Source organism: Phlebotomus papatasi, chromosome 2 (assembly GCF_024763615.1).
Source record: "Phlebotomus papatasi isolate M1 chromosome 2, Ppap_2.1, whole genome shotgun sequence".
NCBI classification, from domain to species: domain Eukaryota; kingdom Metazoa; phylum Arthropoda; class Insecta; order Diptera; family Psychodidae; genus Phlebotomus; species Phlebotomus papatasi.
The window spans coordinates 32621198-32646768 of NC_077223.1; the positions used below are offsets into that span (position 1 = coordinate 32621198).

General features: G+C 32.4%; 3 protein-coding genes across 4 annotated transcripts; all 3 read right to left on the bottom strand.

The window, feature by feature from the left end:
- Positions 1–993: 993 nt before the first annotated feature.
- Positions 994–19109, bottom strand: LOC129800924 (uncharacterized). The gene is made up of 14 exons (XM_055845668.1): positions 18696–19109; positions 18135–18616; positions 15225–15497; positions 15000–15165; positions 14690–14938; positions 13984–14281; positions 10538–10823; positions 10378–10477; positions 9021–9328; positions 2356–2850; positions 2007–2279; positions 1777–1942; positions 1461–1709; positions 994–1389 (listed from the first exon to the last, which is right to left on the bottom strand). The coding sequence occupies exons 1-14, from the start codon at positions 18765–18767 to the stop codon at positions 1069–1071; spliced, it is 3738 nt and encodes a 1245-aa protein (XP_055701643.1). The 5' UTR covers positions 18768–19109; the 3' UTR covers positions 994–1068.
- Positions 8953–11377, bottom strand: LOC129803515 (probable cytochrome P450 12b2, mitochondrial). 2 transcript variants are annotated; one of them, XM_055850129.1, is made up of 6 exons: positions 11107–11377; positions 10538–11019; positions 10205–10477; positions 9971–10136; positions 9397–9645; positions 8953–9328 (listed from the first exon to the last, which is right to left on the bottom strand). In XM_055850129.1, exons 1-6 carry the CDS (start codon positions 11164–11166, stop codon positions 9014–9016), a joined length of 1545 nt encoding a protein of 514 aa, XP_055706104.1. In that variant the 5' UTR covers positions 11167–11377; the 3' UTR covers positions 8953–9013. The 2 variants fall into 2 exon arrangements, with proteins under 2 accessions (XP_055706104.1, XP_055706103.1); XM_055850128.1 differs by having other exon boundaries at positions 11098–11377.
- Positions 19110–22463: 3354 nt separating the features above from the next.
- Positions 22464–24829, bottom strand: LOC129803516 (probable cytochrome P450 12b2, mitochondrial). The gene is made up of 6 exons (XM_055850130.1): positions 24588–24829; positions 24043–24527; positions 23692–23964; positions 23470–23623; positions 23140–23388; positions 22464–23076 (listed from the first exon to the last, which is right to left on the bottom strand). Exons 1-6 carry the CDS (start codon positions 24648–24650, stop codon positions 22759–22761), a joined length of 1542 nt encoding a protein of 513 aa, XP_055706105.1. The 5' UTR covers positions 24651–24829; the 3' UTR covers positions 22464–22758.
- Positions 24830–25571: the final 742 nt, after the last annotated feature.

Sequence of the window (25571 nt, forward strand, 5' to 3'; positions counted from 1 at the left end):
AATATCTTTGTTCAGGAGTTAATTGGGATCCTGCAAAAAATATCCTAGATTTGGACATCCTTATAGTTTGTACTTTATCCAGAAGAATCGGATTTTTATCGATCCTAGATAGTCTAAAAAAATTCTTTTTTCCATGGGTACCCAGAGTCCCAAAGGAGACGAAAGAGTTAAGAATTTTCCATCTTTCTGTGCACATCATACTTTTCCTAACTGTGCAACAAAATGTTTCTTTGGTGTAAAAAGTACAATTTTCTCTTTGACGGGAGTGCTAAATTTCGAATATTTTGAGTTAAGGTTCCAAAGTTAAAAGTTGGAAATGTAAGATGTTAGTGGTGCTTCTTGTTAATTCTTCTTCAGGATATACCTACATATTTCGGAACCTTTGAAAGTAATTTATTATCTTTGCTTTTCTAAAAAAAATATCTAATCCTATTAATTCAGCATTTTGATCGACTATCTCCGATTAGTCTGAGTCTGAAATTCACACTTTATATGTTTAGGTTTAGTTCATAATGCCCAACGCACAATAACTTTTGTTTAGTAAACATGTTTCTGACATTTCAATGAGAGTGAGTGAGATCTAGATCTAGTCATCTCGCTCACTCCTATAGAAAATTTTGAAAACATGTTTACAAACAAAAGTTATTGTGCGCTGGGCATAAAGTTGAAAAAATCCTAAAATTCTCAAATATTTTTAATTGACTGTTATGCCCAACGCACAATAACTTTTGTTTGTAAATATGTTTTCAAAATTTCCTATGAGAGTGAGCAAGATGACTAGATCTAGGTCTCACTCACTCCCATAGAAATGTCAAAAACATGTTTACAAAACAAATGTTATTGTGCGCTGAGCATTACTTGGCAGCGAAAAGAAAACAACTTTTTATGAATCCTTAAAAACTCATATCAATCAACTTTACAATAAAAGAAAATAAATAAATAGTGTTTTATTGATATTACTTATTTTAATGCATAAAATCAATATTATATGGAGATAACACAATCTTATCACAACCGATTTTTGAGCAAATTTTTCCAGTCGGTTACCTTAAAATACAAGCACATCTCTTATGGTTGGTACTCTTTGAGGCGCAGCTTAAGATCTCCGTCTGGTATATTAATGGCCATTGCGATATATTTAGGTGGTGGATGATGCCATTCGAGATGGTAATTCCTTACCAATCGCGTTACAAGGCATTCAATCTCTATTTCTGCAAAGCGTCGACCAATGCAATTTCGACTTCCAAATCCAAATGGAAGGTAAGCAAATGGATTGTGTTTTTCGTACTTCTCCGTGGACCTCAGCCATCTTTCGGGAAGAAATGATTTAGCTTGAGGGAAGTAGTTTTCATTAAGGTGAAGCGTCTCAAAGAGCATAAGCACATCAGTCTGTGGAATAAGTATTGCATAATTTTAGTTTGTAAGATATCTCTTACAGATTTTAGAGTTCAAGATTATACCTCTTTAGGAACTTGATATCCCTGAAGAACAACATCTTGCCCAGATGTTCTAATATTTCCAATAAAAACTGGAATCAGCCTCATTGCTTCTTTAATACAAGCTCTTAAATATGGCAAGTTCTTCATGTTATCAGATGTTAGAATTGAATCCTTTTCAGGAACTATTGGCAATAATTCTGATCTCAAAAGCTCCTGTTTTTCTCGATTAATTGACAAATTGTAGAGAACTGAAAACAATGCTGCAGCTGTCTGAAAATTTATAATCATATCTTTATAGAATTACTGTTTTATTCTAAGTCCCTTTTTTTTTACTTACGCTATCAACACCACCTAAGATAGAATCCACCGCCATAAGTACTGCAATATCTTTATCAATATCGTATAATTTTTCCAGAACGCTCTCCTCTCTTGAATTGCTACCCTTTTCTGCATTATTTCCTTTCAAATTGGCTAAGCCTTTTTCCACAAATTTCTCTATAGTACTTTTTATAATAATATTAATGTTAATTTCTAATTTAATTGATTAGTTTAATTTCACAGACTTACTCATGCATTTCATCCGTGACCTGTATAAATTGATTAAATTTAGGTGTCTTATAGATTTTCCAAATAGATGGTTGAAAATCAAGTTCATTCATCAATTTAAAAAAACTTTTAAAGTTTTTCGTAAATTTTTCAACTTCTTCATCAGGTTTATCAGTTAAGAGTCCCAATCGTATATTCATTGTGATGTAAGCGATTGATTCCAATGCATAAATATTCAGATAATATAAGAAATTGGCTGGAGTTTCCAAACTAGAATCTCTCAATTCATGAATTCTATAAGTAGAATATTGGTATAAATTTTAAAAGAAAATCAAAAATATGATATAATTTCATTAAAAAATTGTTTTACTTCTTAACAAAATCTCTAGCCACTTCATCAACTGCTGTTGTATATCTTTTTGTAATTTGTGGCTTCATCATGACATCATTAACTTTATGCCGAAGATCCCACCATGCTTGTCCTTGTTCATTCAAAAGGCCAACAAATTTAGCGAATCTGTCTTTTCTGTATTGCTTTCGGTAGTATGTTAGGGAGTCAAAGCCTCTTCTCAATGGGAGAGGCCCCGCAGTTCGGTAAATTATTTCAAAATCTTTCGGATCATGCAATACAATAACATCCCTCTTGCCAAAAGATCCATTCATCTTGTAAATTGGTCCATATTCATTTTTAAAATTATCATGAACAGTACTTAGTGGGATTGAATGAAACTTTCCACCAGGTAAAAAACCTCGGAAAAGTTTATACGTCGATGGTCCGGGTATGCTTCCGTAGGGTTTAGCCGTTTTCCAAGTTTCTCCAATCACTTCCTCACTGTAATCAGCTGCCGTGGCCTGGAATCCAATTAATTTTTAAATTTTTTTTTAAAACAAAAAATAAAAAAAAAACTTTCAAAACTAAAGAACATTAGGGGAAATGCTCATAATTTTGTCCAGTTTCTTATTTTGGACACTTTGAGGATAACATTGGACACTAAAAATAAATTGATTAAAATGATGGATTTTTATTCCAATATTTGATGAATAATGAATTCTATCTAAATATTTGTTCTTTTTGGAAGATTTTAACACAAAATACGTTAAAATTTGAATATGATTTGAGTTGAAATTGCTTTGTTGAAAATTCAGTGTGAGCAATTGCTTACGAGAAATATGACAGAACTTCGTGGCTTACTTCAGTCTTATTTAGTTTTGGTGAAGTACTAACAAAGTTTGTTCGCTGTTTTTGAGTGATATTATTGAATATTCATTGAATATTGTGTTGATTCACGTTACTGATGATTTGTACATTTGACCTGAAGTGAGATTTGCCTTGTGAATTATATTTTTCGTGTGAAAAATGGGAAATTTTTTAAGACATTCACCAGTGAGGTGATGATTCTTATTTTGGACAGGTGTTTTTCTCACGAAATTTCGTGAAGTTTTAGCTTTTCTGATGACTAGGTTGGACAAATGCCTGGAGAAACAAAGGAGAATCATCTCTACGAAAGAGATGTAGCGAGAAATGCCGTGAAAGGCTCCCGGAAAGGTCAGGGAATGAGCGAATCCGCACGTACTTGGAGTATCGAAGTCAACTCACTTTAATGAATGATATGGAAAGTTTCCGGGCTTCTGTGACATTCTACGTTTCCCTTACATGAACAGGAAGAGGACTTGGTAAGATTGGTTCATCAAATGAAGAACAATGGGCATCCTATTGAGGCGGATTAGCTGTCCAAATTTACAGCCAAGTTGGACAAATTAATAAACAAGTTGTCCAAAATAAGAGCCAAGGTCACCTCTACTTATCAATTCATTTTTAAACGTATTAAAACTAATTTTAATAAAAATAAGACGATAAATAGCTTGCTAAGTTTCTAAACAACCCTTCTGAAAAGAGAGTAACAAGAAATGTCAATTAGTATAGAAAATATCGCACTTCAAACTTGGAACTTCGATACTTATAAGCAGACTGTCCAAAATTATGAGCACTTCCCCTAAGTACAAAACATTTTGTAAAACGACTTCTTGTTTACGTTTTGGAGGTTTTTGTTAAAACAAATGCGTTTCATCTAGGGAGAGATGGGGCTACTTTGAGCTGTGGGACTAGATTGTTATATGACTTTTTCGCCTACGGTAGACTCTCACTCAATCGGCTCTTTTTCAATCGGGCGACAAATTTTGTTGAAAATTTTCACGCTTAATTATGAAGCTAATTCGATCAAATTCGCTGTAGTTCTTTCTATTTTATCGTGAGTCTTTACAATTGAGCGCTTTTTGTGGAATTTACAAAGGCTTTGACGACCAAATCTATCGATAAACCGGATGACATTTTGCCCCAAATGCCCAATTGAGAGAGAGTCTACTATATTTCTAAATGAAGCCAATCCTTACACTTATTTTATTTAGATCCACAATTATTTTGTCTATCCAAATTACTTCATGTTAAAACCCAGTTTCCATTAGAAATATGCGAAAAAATCGTATAGCAATTTAGCCCCACAGCTCAAAGTAGCCCTACTTCCCCCTACTGTAATTCTTTCTCATTGCAACTTTTTTGGAAAGTTCACGATTAGGGAAAATGTCGATTTAATCAAGTCAGTTCATTCCATAAATTTCCTAAAATATACATAAAATAATTCGTTTTCAAACGATATGATGTATATCAATTTCCCAATCCGAGTGATATCATTTTGATCCCGCTTTCACGGATAAGCGAGAGCCTACTGGACCTACAAAATAGTCCCATCTTTGGCGATGAATTGGGCCAGCTCCCATACACTTCTGCCCCTTGTCTTTTTTTGGACTTGAATATGTTTTAGATTATTGTTATTAAATGTTTTCGAATCGCCGTTAGCAAGAATTATGGAATTTGAAATAAAAACTATTTTTTTCCTATGTTAATCAATAGTTATGACTCAAAGCAATATATTTCAATAGTTGGTGCTAAGCCTCGCATTTCCTAAAAAAAATTAGGATCCTAGCTCTTTTTCCCTATTTTCAGGATGCACAATTCAAAAATGGGTTTAAAACCGTAATTTCGATACATGATATTTCATAATTATTTCTTAATTAATGTCGCTGTTCAGGAAACTACTATCATAGGCACATAGAGGGTTCATCAGTACTCATATTTTTGTAAAAATATTTTTACTTGGGGACACTGTTTTTGTGGAAGGTGACAAATTCATAAATTCTACCTATGTCTATCCTATATTTTAAGAAGGGTCCATGAATGATAATTTTAATGTGGCAACTCTATCATTAGATGTGATTCTTTCATAATTACACCTATTGTAAACCTCCAATTTTATCGACAATTGACATAGCCTTTAACCCTGTTGCCTGAATTAAAGGTTTCAGAGTGACATTTTCATGGACTCAAAGTGAAAAAATTGTTTTCGCTAGCGCCCTAATGTCATAAAAACATGGCTTAGTAAAATTACATAAAAGTGATTTTTAAAACTAATAACCAGTCGTACAAACTATTTATGCAGATAGATTACAGTTCCTTCTAAATATTGATGTTCAATTTTTTGTATCCGGTGAAATTTTTACAGTGAAAATAGGCCTCCAAATTGTCGAATCAATCATTATACAGGAAGGCCCCAGACCCAACTTGTATAAAAATCGCTACTGAATTTCTATTTTCTTCTAGAAGAAAATCTAAGGATTTCCAGGAACTATTTGAGGTTGGGTTATGAACCTAATAAGTGAGACATTTTTTTGTCATAGTGGAAGAATCGCTTGGGTTTGTGTGTTAATCAGAAAATAATCACAAACCTTGGACATCATTTTGCAGTATCAAGCATGGGAACTTTCCATATGTTTAAATAAAATCATTGAGATCTCTTTTCAAACCGTACTGTCTTTACCGATTAACCCTTTAAGGATGATTGGGTCACTGGTGACCCAAAAGTAAATTTTTTCCTACGGCCATCTAAAGTAATGTTTCGCTCTCAATAGGAAGAAAAAATGATTTTTTCTGACCTTTCATTTTTGACCCTCTCGACCTTAAAAGGGTTAAGGTTGAGAGAAACTTACAAAACTTTTCTAAAATAAATATTTCAAGAACGACTGAATATGGCTAAATGTCAAGAAAATTTTTTTAAACCTTTTTTGTAAAGTTATGGGACAGTAAGTTCTACAAGAAAAAAAAAATTTAAAACGAAATTGTGAAAATATCTCATTATTTTCGGAAACAGGAATATTTATATTTGGCCACATAAAACCGATATTAAATAGTGGATCGGATCGGAACATTAGAAAAATAACAATTTGAAAAAAATCTTCAAAATAATATTGTAAAGTTTATTAATAATAATTTACACTATTGGACTTCAATAGTGTAAAATATTAACCTTTCACTTCACATTACTAGAGAAGAGAATTTACACTACTACAGTGTAAGTTTGACTTAAATTTCACATGTTTTATTTATTAAAAAAAAATTATTAACACGATGTTTGAAATGCTATATTAAATGGTGTGAACACAAGAGTTGGTTTCAGTATTGATTTCCAATGTGGCGTTAAAAAAAAATCATACTTTTTTAACTTGAGTAGAAAAACATCTTAATTGATTGGTCAAAACCGATTTTTTGCGCACAAGAAACATCTCGTCCACTCTCTATGAAATTACTTCGATAACTAACGATTTACTTGAACTGCCTACATAAATACGATTGTAAAATACAGATTATAATTTGAAATATGAAAGAGACGACCATATCGTAATGCCGGGGTTTTTGTTCTCGTATTTTGGATAATGTAAAGGTGATAAAAAGTGTACAAGCTTTAGTACAATTTGCTGTGTCATTACTGCATGTCAATATTTGAAATTTATTTATTTTTTTTGTAAAGGTTTAATTCTCAATACAGACATAAATTATAACGAAATAGCTTTCTTTTAAGAATAGATAGTAAATTTGTTCATGAAAATCAAACGAGTCATCCAAATCCGACGTTTTCTGTTATCACAAAACAACCTGTAATGATGATACTGCATTTGTTGTTTATAGCGGAGATCGAGGCCAATATGACCAGGGATTTAATTTACCATGATTCTATGAACAGTTTTAAAGGGGTTAGAAAATTATTATTATTATTATTTATTTATTCGCTCTACAAAAATATTTACATTATTTATAATGAAAATATTTAGTCATTTGTTCAGGCCGTTCAGGCCATTCAGGCTAATCCTTGAGAACATTTTTCCCATAGAGTTTGACTGTAAAAAAATCAAAACCTTAATGGAAAATGTATGAAATGAACCTCTTATCGATGATACTAAATTTTCTTAATTTTTTTTTATTTTGATAGAACCGATAGAACGATTCTTTACCCCCAAAATTCAACTAACAATCGAAACATAAAATAATTAGGGTAAGTGTTCTAAATTTCGGCATAGTTGCATATAAGCACTGAAGTTCTAAGTTTGAAATGCAATATTTTTAATTCATATTGAAATATTTTTTGTTACTTCCTTTTCGGGAAGGTTGTGTGGAACCTTAAAAACTAGTTTATCATCTTTGTTTTCTTTAAATCACTTCCTAAAATATAGAAAAATTAATAAAAATATGGACATTGCTTTGGGTAGTATTTCGGCCACTTTGTGTGAAATACCGGCCACCTTTTTTCTGACCACCTTTTGTGACGCGACGGATAGAAAATTTCAAAACGTCAAACGGAACGAGTTTAATATTCAGTTTAATACGTTTATATGACTCACAAGCCCTGAGATCTTCCGTGTAATTTGTCCTTAAGACCTGAAGAGTAGCATTTCAAATTTACGCGCAGATTCCCGTAGCAATTTGCCTTTTCTGAACTCTTCTAAGGCCTTTTCCACATCATCTTTTTCATAGAAGCGATGGTCTTTTTCTCTGGACATTGTAGAACTCAGAAATTGAAAAAAAAAAACACAAAATGAATAAGAAATTTAGGAAAGCAAAAGATGTTGCCGGAATAGGCAATACTAACTCACCGGAGAGACGCTCACAAAGTATATACTTTTTTACGCGAAATACAGGATCCAGCTGGGAAATTTCACCTGAAATTTAAAGATTGATTTAGTATATAAACAGAAACAATCTTTAATGAAAACTAATCAATTTTCATGAAAAATACCGAAGGAAAACCTTTTGCACTTCACCACAAATCGTAAGACTGCTAGAAACACAATCGATCTGTCACATTTTTTGTAAGACTTTCCACAGTTACCCAGCGAGCACCAAATGCTAACCGATTGCAATTCAGCTGAAAACATATGTATTTTCAGCTGAATTCTGCTAACCTTGAAACAAAATTGGTTAGCACTTATATTTGTTGTTATATTTGGTTAGCACTTTTTGTTCGAGAACTGCTGATCAGTCAGCAAATTTTTGCTAGTCGATTCAGCAAAAATATGCTGAAAACGCTACTTTTTTCAGCTTAGTGTGCTCGCTGGGTAGTTTTTACAACGCAATTTAAATTCAAATTATACCTAAAATTTAACGGTCTTTGTGTTAATACATCCTAAAATGAATAAATATTTAAAAGCAAAATGAATTCATTGACTATTAGAAGATAATTAATTTTAATTAATTTATTTCCATGGCCGAAATTACACTCAAAGTGGCCGAAATTAGAAGCTGGCCGAAATTTGGCACACTTCCCCTAAACAATCATATAATAATTAAAGTTCATGTAGAAGAATTATGTTGTTTTATCCATCAATTGGAAGAGAAGTCGATATTACAAGCATCGATTGATCGATATTAGGAGCGTTTTGGGAATACCAGTGTCTACCCTAAGTGTAAAAAATAAGATGTTTTTTAGTCTGTGTGACCCATGTAGCCCCTTAAGAGAGAAGATCTCCAAGAGCAACCCAGAAAACCAAGGGGAGCTTAAAGATTGATATAAAAATGAAATGTACAATTTTTACCACTGAGCTTCTTTATAAAGCTTCGGAAATGCCAAATGATAACACTATCTATAATGAAATTTCTTTTATTATTTACAAGTCATCACATGCATACAAGATAAAGTCAATGATTAATACTCTTTGAGACGCAGTCTGAGATCTCCATAGGGTATGTTGATGGTTGTTGAACGTATTTTTGGTGGTGGTTGATGCCATTCCAGATGGTAATTCCTCACCAATCGCGTTACAAGGCATTCAATTTCCATTTCTGCAAAGCGTCGACCAACGCAATTTCGACTTCCAAATCCAAATGGAATGTATGTAAATGGATTATAATTCTCATGCTTTTCTACGGATCTCAACCATCTTTCCGGACGGAAGGATTTTGCTTCTGGGAAATAGTAATCATTTTTGTAGAATAGCTCACCGGGCATTAACACGTCAGTCTACGAGATAATAATGGCATTTAGTTCGATCATTTAGTTTAAAAATATTCAATGATTATTGATATTACTTCTTTAGGTACTTGATATCCTTTAATGACAATGTTTTGTCCAGTTGTTCTCAAATTTCCTCCAATAACTGGCATAATCCTCATTCCTTCTTTAATGCAGGCCCGTAAGTACGGTAAGTTGCTCATGTTTTCAATTGTAAGAGGTGAGTCTTTTTCAGGAAGAATTTTCAACAATTCCGATCTTAAGATATCTTGTTTTTCCTTATTTTGTGCCAAATTGTACAAAATCGAGAATGTTGCTACTGCTGTCTGAAAATTAATTGTTTTTAGACGATCAGTGAGTGTTTGACTCATTACTACACTGAGAAAAAAGAGGCTGCAATTAACTTTTTTTCCTCATAACTTTAACACTTTTTAGGTGTAAAAATATATCAACAATTTTTAATGTTAATATTACACCTTTTTAAGGGTAAAATTAACATGAAAAAGGTTAACTTTAACCCCCAATACACTTAAAAAGGGTAATATTTACACCGATTTCGGATCAATACTGCAGGGTAAAATTAACATTTCCAGAATGTTATTTTAACCTTTTCGGATTTCTCTCAGTGTAGGATACAATTATTTTACTTACGCTATCAACACCACCTAAGATAGAATCCATCGCCATAAGAAATGCAATGTCTTTATCAATAGCGTATAATTTTTCCAAAACGCTCTCCTCTCTTGAATTGCTTTTCTTATCAGCACTGTTTTCCTTCAAATTGGCCAAGCCTATTTCTACAAATTTCTCTATGGTACTGTATAAAAAATATATATTATATATATAAAGATCTATTTATAAATTGAACTTATTTCTTTTACTTACTCATGCAATTCATCCATGATTTGCAAAAATTTATTGAATTTTGGAGTTTTATATACTTTCCATATAGACGGTAGAAATTCAAGTTGGAAAAGTAAATCAAACAATATTTTTAAATTTTGTGTGAATTTTACAACACTTTCATCAGGTTTTCCAGTTAAAAGTCCCATTCTTACGTTCATTGTGATGTAAGAGATTGATTCCAATGCCCAAAGATTCAATTGATAGAGAAGATCAGATGGTGTATCCAAATTAGAATCTCTCAAATTGTGTAATCTGCAAATAAAATTTTGAACGTTAAAAGAAATTTAGTTTTGGGAAAAGATTTCAATTTACTTTTTCACAAAATCAGATGCTACTTCATCAACAGTAGTTGTGTATCCTTTTGTAATTTGTGGCTTCATCATCACACCATTAACTTTATGCCGAAGATCCCACCATGCTTGTCCATGTTCATTCAATAGACCAGCAGATTTAGCGAATCTGTCTTTTCTGTGTTCCTTTCGGTAGTAGGCTATAGTATCGAATAGGCGTCTCATTGGGAAATTACCCTCAGTTCGAAAGACAATTTCATAATCTTTCGGATCATGCAATATGAGGGCATCTCTCTTTCCGAAAGCTCCTTTCAATTTGTAAATAGACCCATATTCTTTTTTTAGATTCTCATGAATCACAGATAATGGGACAGAATTAAATCTTCCACCAGGAAGAAAACTGAAGAGGAGCTTGAATGCCGATGGTGAAGGTATATCACTGTAGGGCTTAGCCGTTTTCCAATTTTCCTCAATCACATCAGCACGATAATCACTTGCAGTGGCCTTCAATTCATAAAGATAAAAATTTGAAACATTCTCTGCACAATTTCTAATTTACTTTTATTAAGAAAAACATTTTACTTCTTTGACCTGAGCTGAAAAACACCTTAATTGATTAATAATGACGCAATTTCTTCGCGCAAGATACATTTCGACTGTTCTTTTAGAAGGTACTTGGGCAACTGTCGAACACAACAAACACAAAACAGCAATTATGGCTGAGGAGATTATATTTGGCCGTGAAATTTAGACAGAACCTTGTGAAAAAAAACAGAGCCGACCATACGATTACACGATGAATGTGTGAGATTTGGAAATATATATAAAAGTGTGCGCGATTGGCAAATTATCTATCTCTTTCTTGTATTTTAAGCTTCACGCATTAATTTTTGTCTTAACTCTTTCGTCTCCTTTGGGACACTGGGTACCTATGGAAACAACAATTTTTTTAGACTATCTACAATCGATAAAAATCCGATTCTTCTGGATAAGTACAAACTATAAGGATGTCCAAATCTAGGATATTTTTTGCAGGATCCTAATTAACTCCTGAGCTTAGATATTTTTGGTCAAAAATCGTGAATTTACGATTTTCTGCTTCCTTGGAGATATTGTGACTTTTTTGATATTTTTAGACCAGAATAAGGAAAAATTTCTCGGGGCCAATAAAACTAACAATAATAGATTACATAAATTCGAAAAACAATTTTTTCTTACATTTTCAAAAAACTTGTTCAAACTTTATGGGCACTCTCATCCTCAAAAAAGTTAAAGTTATCCTTTTTCATGTTATTTCTACCCTTAAAAAGATGTAAAATTAACATTAAAAAATGTTGATATATTTTTACACCTAAAAAGTGTTAAAGTTATGAGGAAAAAAAGTTAATCGCACCCCCGTTTTTTTCTCAGTGATGTTTTCACTGAGAAAAAAGGGGGTGCGATTAACCCTCTAACGGGTAAGACCGCCTCCAGGCGGTCATTCATGCAGTAAATCGCATTTACTGTAGTAATATTACTTATTTGAAGTTAAAATATCTACAGTGTGCTCAGTTATAATCTTACTGACTTATTTTCTGAAGCTGAACTCATTTTGACCTTTCGTTTGCTTACAATCTTCAGTTTCGTGTGACAGGCCAGAGAAAAAACAACAAAATGTCGCTCGCGACATTTTGCGTTTTCAAGTGCAAAAAAGATTGTTTTAAAGTAATCTAACTGTCGTAAGAATCTTATTTCCTGAAAGATATGTTCTTCTAGTTTGTATATTTCAATTGACAAGTGTGAAAAAAACTAGAAGTAAGAGTTTTAGAAGAAAAAAAGGAAGACCGCCTGTGGGCGGTCTTATCGGTTCAAGGGTAAAATTTTCAAAAAATACCGATTTTTTATTTAATTATTTTGGTTGTTCTAGTAAAATATATTATTATTTTGCAACAAATTTAAACATGGAAAAGAATTGAGATTACACGAAGACTGTCCAGAATGAGTAAAATGGTCGATTTCTGCTAATTAAGCGAAATTGATAAAGAAGCAGACTTCAACAGTGATGATGAATTCCCTAATTCGTCCTTTAATGCCCCAGATCGTGAAATAAAACCATAAGCTGAGCAATGTATTTCAAATGACCTTCAAATTATACAAGAAGATGACGTTTTCATAGCTGATCTGTGACCTATTCGGTAAAAATCAGTCTTATTGAAACACCTTGAGCTTCATTAACGTCTAATTATAAAAATTATAAACGTTTTTTTTTCCTAAAAATTATCATTTCCTAAATAATCATACAGCATTCATCCATAAAAAAACGTTTAAAATTAATTTATTTTAATATTTGTTCACTATTTTTCAATTAAAATATTTCAGTCTTTTTATGCCTTAAACAGATATGACCGCCTGGGGGCGGTCTTTACCTTTTCTCACCTGACGCCCAAACGGAAAGTGATAATGAAGAATTGATGGTGTTTTTGAGTCCAGTGGACCATTAATTACCCTACACAAAATTATTTAATTACTTTTTTTGGATATTAAAGAAAACACCGTTAGAGGGTTAACTTTTTTCCTCGTAACTTTAACACTTTTTAGGTTTAATAATATATCAACATTTTTTTATGTTAATTTTGCACCTTATTAAGGGTAAAATTAACATTAAAAAGGGTAACTTTAACCCATAATACACCTAAAAAGTATAATATTTACACCGATTTCGGATCAATAATGCAAGGTAAAATTATCATTTCCGGAATGTTATTTCAACTTTTTCGGATTTCTCTCAGTTTTGGAATATAATATCCTTTGAGAATAACATATCGGCCTGTTGCTCTTACATTCCCACTAGCTACTGGATTCAGTCTCATTTCTTCTTTGATACACGCCCTCAAGAATGGCATGTTCTTTAATTTTTATGCTGTTAAAGGGGAATCTTTTCCTGTTAGATTTTTAAGCAATTGAGACCTTAAAGTATTCTGTTTCTCTTGATTAATTGCCAGGTTATAGATTATTAAAAACGATCCCGATGAAATCTATACATAAAAAATGGAGATGTAAGTCAATGCGTTGAGGAATAATTTTAACTACTTTAGTGTCTAAATAAATCTTTAATCAACTTTCTGATTTGGAAGAAAAAATATGACATCAAACTACACATAAGGGATGTTTTCGTCAATGTACGTGTACTGCACACCCTTCATCTCCCACTCAGAGGGCTAACGCTAGGATCAAGGCACATTGTGTACCCAATCAGTCTTTAGGGATTCAAAATAACGGCAGGGACTTTAGCCGCGGAACCGCTACACGTTTTACATTCCCCCATTTTGACTGAATCAATGACCTAATTGGTTTTGTTTAATGGATTTTTGAGTTTTGAGTAGAGGTCATGGTCTTGGCAAAATATAGTTAGATATATAAATTTTATATATTTAAAGTTTTTAATGTATCAGTAAAACGAAACCGTTAGTTATTAGTAATCTCTGAGGCGGAATTTCAAGTCTCCCACGGGCATGTTGATGGTCGAAGAATGTATTTCAGGAGGTGGATGATGCCACTCCACATAGTAATTCCTTACTAATCTTGTTACAAGGGATTCAATTTCAAGTTCAGCAAAGCGCCGTCCAATGCAAATTCGATGACCAAATCCAAAGGGAAGATAAGTAAACGGATTGTAGTTTTCGTGTTTTCCAGATGATCTTAACCATCTTTCGGGAAGGAAGGCATCCGGCTCAGGAAAATAATATTTGTCCATGTGAACGGCTTGTGTGTGCATAAACACATCGATCTACAGAAGAATAAAGATGAATCACAATTTTAATGAATTTTCGGTCTGATGAGATGTAGCAGATAGTGGACGGAAAAATAGACCTCTCTTGATTTTTACTCTTCAATTCTTCACGACGTTTCGAGGATAAATGTCCTTTTCATCAGGTCTTCATCTGTACGTGATTTTTCCTCCAATTCGAAGTGAGAATGAAGTAACAAAAAAGTTAAAAATGTAAAATTATCATATCATAATAAAATTGTTTTTTCAAATAATGCTTTGTAGACCTGATGAAGAGGACATTCATCCTCGAAACGTCGTCGTGAAGAATTAAAGAGTAAAAATCAAGAGAGGTCTATTTTTCCATCCACTATCTGCCACAATTTTAATATTAGAATAATAAAAATAACCATTTAAATTCAAGCTTACATCTTTGGGAATTTGATATCCTTTGAGTACGATATTTCGTCCAGTTGATCTAATATTCCCTATTGTAACAGGCATCAATCTCAGAGCTTCCTTAATGCAAGCTCTTAGATAAGGCATGTTGCGCATCTTATCTGCTGTTAGGGGTGAGGATTTATCGGGAAGGATTTTCAGCAATTCCGATCTCAAAATATCCTGTTTTTCCGGTTTATTTGCTAAGCTATAAATGACCATAAAAGCTGCAGCTGAGGTCTAAAAAATCAATAAGAATATTTTATTGCCTGAAGTTAGTAAAGTAAAGTATTCTACTTGCTGTGTCAACACCGGCTATAAGAGAATCGAGTGCCATAAGAACAGCTATGTCCTTATCAATATCGTATAATTTTTCCAAGACTCCTTTTTCTTCGTTATTGGTTTGTTCTCTCATTTTCTTCTCCTTTAAATTTTCGAGGCCTTTGTGCACTAATTGTCCTACAAAACTTTTTAAAGATTTTTCAAATGACTTGAAAAATTTGCAGTATTTTAATGAAATCCTTACTCGTGCATAAAATCCAAAATTTCAATAAAACGATTGAATTTAGGCGTCTTGTAGATTTTCCACAATGAAGGTTGGAAGTCAAGTTCATACAGTATCTGGAAGAATTCCTTCAAGACCATCATTAATTTATCCACATTTTCATTGGGTTTCTCATCCAAAAGACCCAATCTCATATTCATTGTGATGTAGGCAATCGATTCTAAGGCCCAAATATTCATGTGATATAGAAAATTTGCTGGAGTTTCTAGATTTGAGTCTCTCAGGTTGTGAAGTCTAAAAGTAGACATTAGTGGCTTTAAGAGATTATCATTTGTTGGGGCAAATATTGACAGGAATGGGATAATTTCTGGTATTTTGGTTTGGTCTATTTGGCCTCTTTAGTTTTGGTTTAAATTTCCGTTCTCCCTTTGACTTGAATAGGTTTCAGTTGCCCATGACACTGCGAGAAACGCTATCAAACACGTGTCTTAACGATCACTAAATTTAAATTCTTTACATTGAACCATTTCAAACACCATTTATTAATATAGTGTGACTGTCTAAAAGAAGAATTTATCACCGTAAATGCAAATCAGGAAGGATAATGAATGAAATTATTATCAAAATCGACGCAATGTCAATCTCTCCAGATCTATCTTTGGACACTAACTGTACTTAACTCTCCTAATTGGGTTTTCTTATACGGGCTTCAGACCTAAGGCTTAGCCAAATGGCTTAACCTCTCGAACTGGTTGTTGGTCAAGGTTTTTGAGAAAATTTTGATTTGGGATTAAATACTGAAAGTATTTAATCAATTTAAGATCTACAAGATCAATGAGATTTTCGAAAACTAGTAAAAGTGATTGCTATTTAGGATTTTGAAACCTTCGGGAACTGGGCTAAACCTTTAGTCTGAAGACAACTTTACGCATTATTGAAGGATAAAAAAAACTGAAAACCCTTTTCCGGCAGCAATTTGGACATCAATTATGCAGACATAAATCATAAAAAATCGCCTAAGGGAAAGCGCGCTACCTTCGGACGGTTCATGCTTCGCACAAATAATTTTTTTCAATGTGTTCTAAATAAATTTGGCCCATTATAATATTATATTTTAATAGCTAGTCCAATGCGTCAAATTTTCAGAAAAGAACTATGGGTGATATCCATAAGGAACATAGAGAAAAAATTAAATTATGCGAAGCTTGAGTCGTCCAAAGGTAGCGCGCTTTCCCCTAGTTTGCGTTTAATATAAGCTCATATTTACTCTTGTCTAAAAATATCTTCTCAATTATTAGAAAAACTGACTTTTATTTAATTAAAAAATTGATTTACTAATAAATATATGAAAGTAGACCAGCTATTGTATAGTCCTCTAATATCTGGCTATATAAATTGACCAATACTCATATTTTTGATCAAATTCAGCATGTTATGTCATTAAAATTAATTTCGTTAAAATTGTGTTCAAAATACGCACAGATGAAGTACAAAACGGTTAGGATTGCGCTGAAAACACGCACAGTTAAATCATAAAACCGTTGAAATTGTGCTAAAAACACTCATAGATTAAGAATAAAACAGTTAAGATTGTGCTTAAAATCACGTACAGCTCAATCATAAAACACTTAAGATTGCGCTTAAAATAACGCGCAGCATAATCATAAAGTGGTTGAGATTGCGCTTAAAAACACGCACAGTTCAGTTATAAAACGGTTAAGAATGCGCTTTTTTAAGCGCAATCTTAATCGTTTTATGATTGCGATGTGCGTTTTTTGAAGCGCATTTACCGTTTTACGATTGAACTGTGTGTGATTTTAAGCGCATTTACCGTTTTAAGATTGAGCTGTGCTTGATTTTAAGCTCAAGCTTTCCTAAAATAAGTATAGAAAAACCTTTATACGTTCCTGAGATATGCAACTTTAATTTTTGTCATAAATCGCAATTAAGAAACGAATCTCGAGACGTCATACGGCATTCTTTATTTCGGGCTAGGATTCTTTTCGATATATTACTTTTTTTCTTCGAAATAATATAAAATTCAAAAACACCTGAAAATATTAAGGTTAGGAGAAAGTGCACATGCTTTGTAAGATCCAAAGCTTTATAATGATTAAATTTTTCCTGTGATTCCGCTTGAATCGCTTTCATCCTGCCGGACAAAAAATGTTTTTAAACATGTTTTTCAAGTAAGTTGCTTTACCAAGTGAATAAGGTAAATCTAAGCTGAAAATTATTCATCAATCTAACAGAATTTTGTTCAAGCTTGATATATTATTGAAAAAGAAATAATTTCGAGATGATAAATTGCAAATTTACCGTTCTAAAATTACTATATGTTTGCTATTATTGTGATTAAAAAACAAACTTGGCGGATCAACCGCCGAAAAAATGAAAGTTATGTTCAAGAAATTATCACATTACGAAACTTGTAATTAAATTATTAATAGTTCTAGAATTACTTATATTGATCACATTCATTTAATTATACCTTAATTTAAATGGCGTGCGAGGATTTTGATTGGGTTAATAATTTTCGGGTTACTTATTGTTCGAGATGGGTAAATTTATACATTTCTTGCGGGTTGGGTCGGGTACGGGTCAAATCCATTGCGGATGCGGGTTGAAAAAAACCCAAAAACCCGACCCGTGCAGGGCTCTAACTGGCGACACTACTAGCAAAATGTGGTACACTTAGGATTGTATATTAATGGTAACAGATCTGTATATCAGGCTATAATAATCATTGTTGCTTATAATTGTTTAGTAAGTCAAGATCTTCTGGCACTTGACTAAACCTTAGATCTGAAGACTATATTGCTCACTGTACCGTGTACTGACTTTAATTGATATACATATTTTTTTTAAGTGCAGCATTATCTTTGCACCGAAATACCAGTTATCAAAACACAATACTTTTTCGTATCTTACTTTTTTACAAAGTCTCTGGCAATCTCATCAACAGCTGATGTATATTCCTTGGTAACTTGAGGCTTCATCATGACATTGTTGACTTTGTGTCGTAGGTTCCACCATTCTGGTCCTTGTTCAATAACCAACCCAAATGTGACAGGAAATTTTTCTTTTCTATGTACTTTGCGATAGTAAGAGAGACTTTCCAGACCTCTTCTTAATGGAAAAGTACCTTCGGTTCGGAATACTATTTCAAAATCCTTCGGATCATTGACCACAACGATATCCCTTTTTCCGAAAGATCCTTTCAATTTGTAAATTTGTCCATAGTCACTGGTTAAATGTTGATGTACTTCAGAAAATTTCATTGACTTAAATCTTCCTCCTGGAAGGAAACTTCTCATGAGGTTGAATGTTGAAGGTCCCGGTATACTATCATAGGACTTGGCAATCTTCCAACTTTCTTCAATGGCTTTATCATTGAAATCCGATGCAATTGACTGAATTTATAAAAATAAAAACAGATGAAAATAATTCACTTTAAATAATAAATTTATTTACCAGTATTCAGGTTTTTACCTTTGTCGCTAGAGCAGAAAAGAACCTATGCTGATAAATACAACGATGAACATTTGCACGAAAAATTAGCATCTTCAATATAGTCTTTATTATTTGATGGCACTTAAACAACTAATCAGTAATCACGCTTAAAAAGTGCATGAAAACATACGAAATAGACGGTGTTCTTATTATCAGTTATTGTACATTATGTGAAGATATACTTGGTCACGAAAATATATTTAATGTCTCGCGTAGATAATACCTAATCTCACTAATACTTTGAAAAAGATTTTAGTAAATAAGTGAAATAAGTAAAAATTTGATGATGGCATGTGTTTTACCCTTATCAATTTTTTCCTAAAAGATAAATTTCTTCAGATTGCCAAATTAAAGTTCAAAGACCTTATCTTTTATTGTAGCTGAGTTCTTTAAAAAAAAAAAAGAAAAAATAAACTTTATCATTGAACTTGGAAATTATGACTTTAGATTTTTACTGAGAAAAGAATACGACGCACATACGAAGTATGTTCAAAAAGTAGGGTAAATTTTCAAAATTTGAAGACTACGAACATTCGATATTCGAATTTGGTTTTTTTGTTATGTTAATGTTGGTACACATATCCCCAACTCCCCAACTTATATTGACACGAACAGCCATTTTGCATTTTTTTTTAGTTTGGTTTCTACAGATATAAACGTTAGGGCCCAAATTGATTCAGGCTGATTCTCAAAAATATTTAGCTTGTAAAATTTGGCATTAGAGATTTATTATAAACTGTCATACACTGAGGGCTAGGGATAAACGATTAAAGGTCCGTTGCATAAATTTGCTTTATCTAATCCTGTATAATCAAATTTTAGAGGCTAAATATTCTCGAGGATCAGCCTGAGTCTATTTGGGCCCCTAGAGAGTTCTTGGTGATTTCTTGCTATTAAAAAACAGTATCTGTATATTAAAATTTGTGTGAAAAAAATTAAATTAAAGGCTCAAACGCACTAAATGTCAACTACAGCATTCAGAGAGACTATTTTGAGTAAACATAGAATTTAAAAGTGTTATAGGCTCTTTGCAAAAATCCAAGAACATGTTTATGACGATGATCGACCCTGGACGTCAAAATCCGACTAAAAACAGTGAAACAGTAAGGAAAATTATTGTACAAAACTGTCGAGAAACTATTAACCCTTTAAGGACGAGAAGGTCAAAAAATCGGGGGTCAGAAAAAAATCTCTTTTTCTGACTTCTTAGAGCAAAACACAACTGTAGGAGGCCGTAGGAAAAATTTTGTTTTTGGAACACTGGTGTCCCTATCGTCCTTAAAGGGTTAAAGAAGTTTCTGAGGTTATCAGTATATCGGTTGGCTCATTTCATGCAATTCTTTTTTGATCTTTTGGACATGAAACGTGTGGTAGCGACATTGCTCCAAAAGTTCGTTCGCACATTTTTGTTTGTTCGTGATTTTTTTTTCAAAACATTACCGTAATTATACCTCCATCACCGTCTTTACTGGAATTGTTCTCCAGGGACTTTTCCTGTTTCTAGAACTGAAAAGACCTGGGAAAAGATGGCGTTTTGGTATCTCTGAGAAAAACTTGACCCTCTAACGGTGTTTTCTTTAATATGCGAAAAAAAAGTTCTAAAATAATGTTTTCTAGGATAATTATGATCCAATAAAGTCGGAAAAACCATCCATTCTTCACTATCTTTTTTAGTTTAGGCGCTAGGTAAGAAAATATAAAATTTTTTGAAACTCTTTTTGCTTCTAAAATTCATATTTTCAGTTTTTTCAAATTTTTTAAATAAAATATTCAAAGTTGAATGACATATCTTTCAGTAAAAAATAAATTTATTTTAGTCAGATAACTTTAAATCGGTATTTTTATGGAAATTGGAAATGAATTTTTTTTGCACAAATATTTTTTGTTGCTTTTTCTCTGTCCTGTCACACAAAACTGGGAATAGCAACAAAACGAAGAGTCAAAATGAGTTCAAACTTTCAAGAGATCTGAATGACATCGTAACAGCAAAATTATAAATTTTACTGGCTTGTAGAATATTCAACTATTAGAATTTATAATCCGGCTCATAAAACGGATATCAGAATCTAGGGTAAACTTGAAGTTAAATCTAAAGGCGGATAGTAGATTCTACAATCCGCCTACTATTAAAATGTATTATCCATAGGAGGATAGTAAATTTTAAAATCTTAACCCTCTAACGGGTAAGACCGCCTCCAGGCGGTCTTCATAAAAATCACATTTACAGCGACAATAAAGGTTTTATTTATTTAAAAGTGCTATAGTGTCCTCGGTAATAGTCTTATAAACATTCAGGAATATCATATCACAAAGATCCTGTGCTCAAATCTTGGCGCGGTCGTCAATATTGAAAAAATATTTTCAAGCAAAACCATCTGTTACTCTCCAGATAATACAAATAAGTAAGGACTCCAAGCCCCCAAACACTGGCTAAGATTTTTCATTCTGAAATCTTATCTAATTAGTAAAATCTACTAGTAAGTGTGCCAAATTCCGGTCAGCTTGCAATTTCGGCCACCTTTTTAGTTCCTCGAATTTCCATTCAGATTTTACGTACTCTAGAGATTATACAATGCAAAAGAATAACAAAAAATGTACCTTCGACAAACGAGATGACGTGTAAAAGATATTGGAAGAATTCCCGAAGGGCAAGGAACTATAAGAATGAAGGTGGTCGAAATAGGGCACCAAAGCTATGTCTATATTTTTATTCATTCTAAAATGTATTAAGAATGATTTTAGAGTATATCAAGACGGTAAACTCTTTACAACAGAGGTGTGCAAGAAACCGTTGAAACCGAATTAACGTCAAATGAAATATGTACGTCATTGGTCAAAACGCTACTATAACAAACTTATTTTGACGTTAATTCGGTTTCAACGGTTTCTTGCACACCTCTGCTTTACAAGGTTCCAAGTAACACTCTTTCAGAAGAAAGAATAAAAAAATCAATTTGTGTTTAAAATATTACATTTCAAACTTGAGACTTTGACGCTTGCATGCAACTATGCCGAAATTTGGCACACTTACCCTATTCAGATATTAGAATCTGAGAGAACCTCGATGTAAAATCTAAAGGAGGTTAGTACAATTTACCATCCAGCTATATTAGAATTTAGTATCCATAGGATAATAAATTGTAAAGAGGAGCATGTATATTTTGGATATCAAAATTTTGTATGGAGAATGGCAAATTTTACCATCTTAGTTTTTTCAGTATACCCTGACTCTAGCAAAACAGTGTAAGTAACGATTGATGTAATGATAATTACACAACTTATTAATTTACGTAGTTTGTTTTTAAAATGTTTTTTTTTTGTTTAGACCCACTTACGTATTTAATTAGTAATAAAATTCAACAACTGCTTTTGCTTGGTTGGGAATATTAGAAGAAATAGAGGCCGTTTCAGATTTACTTAACATAAAAGAATGTTTTTTTTATGATGAGTAAATATTGTAGAAATATATTATAGTTTGGGTAGCTAATAATGTAGTGTAGCAAACAGAATATAAAATTAGTCTGAACACATCTCATAACGGCTTAACCATATACTTTATTATTTAAGCTTGTCATACCTGGACGTTTAGATTATCCATAATTTCAAAATTTTAAGAAAAAAGGGGTGGCAAAACGTCTCATGCTTTGCGAAATGCTAGAACTCGAGATTTAGATTCTATACCTCAAAAGTATTTTCGCATTCTATACCGGTTTTCAAACAATTTTAACAGATTCATTACTCAAAAGATCCATACTGCAATATTTACAATAAAATTAATTTAGAGCACTAAATATAATATATTTGTGATATATTTTTTAATTTTTTTTTAAATGTATAGAAAACTCGTTTTTTTTATATTTCGCATTCAAAAACTGGCTGAGAAATCTGAACCATCAGTGCTTGACTTCAACATATACTTACAAATAAGACACAAGAAGATCTGCTATAATATCTTTAAAATTTGTTTCAAAAAAATCCTTTGCAGTAATTTGAAATATTGTTTTCTCTATCAATAATATTGAATTTGAACAATGCAATGCTGTTAATTGAAGTCTTTTAGGGAAAGTCTTAAATCCCCTTGAGGCATATTAATGGTCAGTGACTCAATTTTTGGAGGAGGGTAGTTCCACTCAAGATGATAATTTCTAACCAATCGCGCAACAAGGGTTCTAATTTCAAGTTCAGCAAACCGTCGTCCTATACAAATTCTGCTTCCATAGCCAAAAGGAAGATACGCAAATGGATTGTAGTTGTCATATTTTTCGGATGATCTCAACCATCTTTCAGGAAGGAAAGAATGTGCATCTGGAAAATATTTCTCGTCCATATGGGTTAAGGCGTTGTGCATTAATACATCAGTCTAGAATTTGGGAAAAAATATTGAATTTGGTAAAAAAAAAGACTCAATCATGACAAGTCTCACGTGTTTTGGAATTTGGTATCCTTTTAGAACAATATTGCGCCCTGTAGCTCGAAAATTAGCAGCAACTACTGGCATAATTCTCAATGATTCCTTGAAGCAAGCTTTTAGATATGGTGTATTATTTAAATTTTCTGCTGTTAGAGGTGAATTCTTTTCAGGAAGAATTTTAAATAATTCAGATCTTAAGGTATTCTGTTTTTCTGGATTTGTCGCCAAGTTGTAAAGGATCGAAAATGCACCTGCTGATGTCTGCAAAATTGTTTAATGTGGGCGTATGATATTGAATTAAAAAAAAATTAGGAAAATAACTTTTTCCAAAATCGAACTTACAGTATCAACTCCGGCCAGTAAAGAATCAAATACCATGATTATTGCAACGTTTTTATCAATTGCGTATAGTTTTTCCAAAACACAAATATGTTTTGTATTACTTTTTCCTTCTTTTAACTTTTTCAGACCTCTATCCACGAAAACTTCAATATCCCTGGTAGAAAGTTTATAGTAATTGGTAAATTCGTTTTGGTTTTTTTTTTATTTTTTTTTTATACTTACTCGTGTAGTTTATCTAGCACTCGAACGAGTTGCTTGAATTTTTTTGTTTTATAAATTTTCCACATAGACGGTTTAATATCAAGTTCATTAAGTAAGTGTAAAAACGTTTTTATGTTATCCATTAGTTCGTCAATACTTTTATCCCGGTTCTCGTTTAAAAGTCCCAATCTTATGTTTGTCGTAATGAAAGCTATTGCTTCCAATGCATAAGTATTCAAGTGAAAGAATAGATTAGGTGGTGTTTCAAAATTTGAGTCTCTCAACTTATGTAGCCTGCATAAAGACAATTACAATGTTTTAGAGTTGGTTAAATATAAGAGAGACCGGTGTTGAAAAATCTGTCATCTTTACCTTTTAACAAAATCCGAAGATACTTCATCAATCGCTGTGGTATAGCCCCTTATAACTTGGGGCTTTAGCATAACACCATTCACTTTCTGCCTAAAATTCCACCATGCTTCTTCCTGATCATTTGTTAGACCAAGTGAGGTAGCGTACAAATCCTTTTTGTAGTGTTTTCGATAGTAAGCCAGGCACTCAAGACCCCTCCGTAGGGGCCTTGCACCCTCAGTTCGGAAGACAATCTCAAAATCTTTTGGATCAATTATAACCACAATGTCTCTTCTCCCAAAGATTCCAGGAACTTTGTAAATTGGCCCATATTCTTTGACTAAATGTTCATGAATTTCAGAAAATCGCATCGAATTATATTTCCCTCCTTTGGCGAAACCTTTTATTAAACCTGTTGTTGATGGTCCTGGTAGACTTTTGTATGACTTAGCTGTAGCCCAAATTTCTTCATAATCATTGGTTTCTTCGATAAAACCCGTTGATATCTATAACAGTTATACAGTAATTAATGATATTTAACAAGGAGCACACAGTACGTTTTTTACTTTTTTAATCTGGGTCACAAAATGTTTACATTGATTTCTTTTTAAATTCTTAACAAGAAGCATTTTCACTTTACTCTTTAAACGCACTACATCAACTAAGTAAAATTCTCAAAGTTGAAAATAAACTCGTTGAAAAATATCATAATTAAAACAGAAAATTCTATTATTCGTGGTGGATGTGTAATTACTCACGAATTAACTTTTAATTAAGTATTATAAAAGTTTTTTGAATAACAATTATTCTGTACACTCTACCCATTAGTAAAAAAAAATCTGAACAAATACTACTATTACAATAACCTCGTTTTTTTTAATGAGGTCATTTAGAGTTCATTACATTTGGTTTTTAATAAGATCATTGTCATAATTTATCTGACTGAAATTTTCTTTCTTGGATAGGCAAAATTAAGTTATCATAACTTAGAGAAACACATAGCTTATAAGAGCTTACTGATTCAGCTGAAGTTAATTACGATAACTGCTGATTCAAATGACGATTAATTCCATAACACATAAGCTCATTTTAAAAATTCTATACAGACTTGGAGGTTCATTTATTGTTTTTTTTTTTTTAATCTAAACACTTCATACGTTTTTCAAATCACTTGCGCCCTTCACTGAGAAAAAAAAGAGGGTGCGATTAACTTTTTTTCCTCATAACTTTAACACTTTTTGGGTGTAAAAATATATCAACATTTTTTAATGTTAATTTTACACCTTTTGAAGGTAAAATCAACATGAAAAAAGGGTAACTTTAACCCCTAATACACCTAAAAGGGGTAATATTTACACCGATTTCGGATCAATACTGCAGGGTAAAATTAACATTTCCGGAATGTTATTTTAACTTTTTCGGATTTCTCTCAGTGTTAGGGCTTTCTCGATTTAGTTTTCAATCTAGAACAAAAAAAAAGATTATCAATGTCGACTATTTGAAGAAGGTTCACAGAACAACAAAAGCTTAAGACTGGGAAACTATTTAAT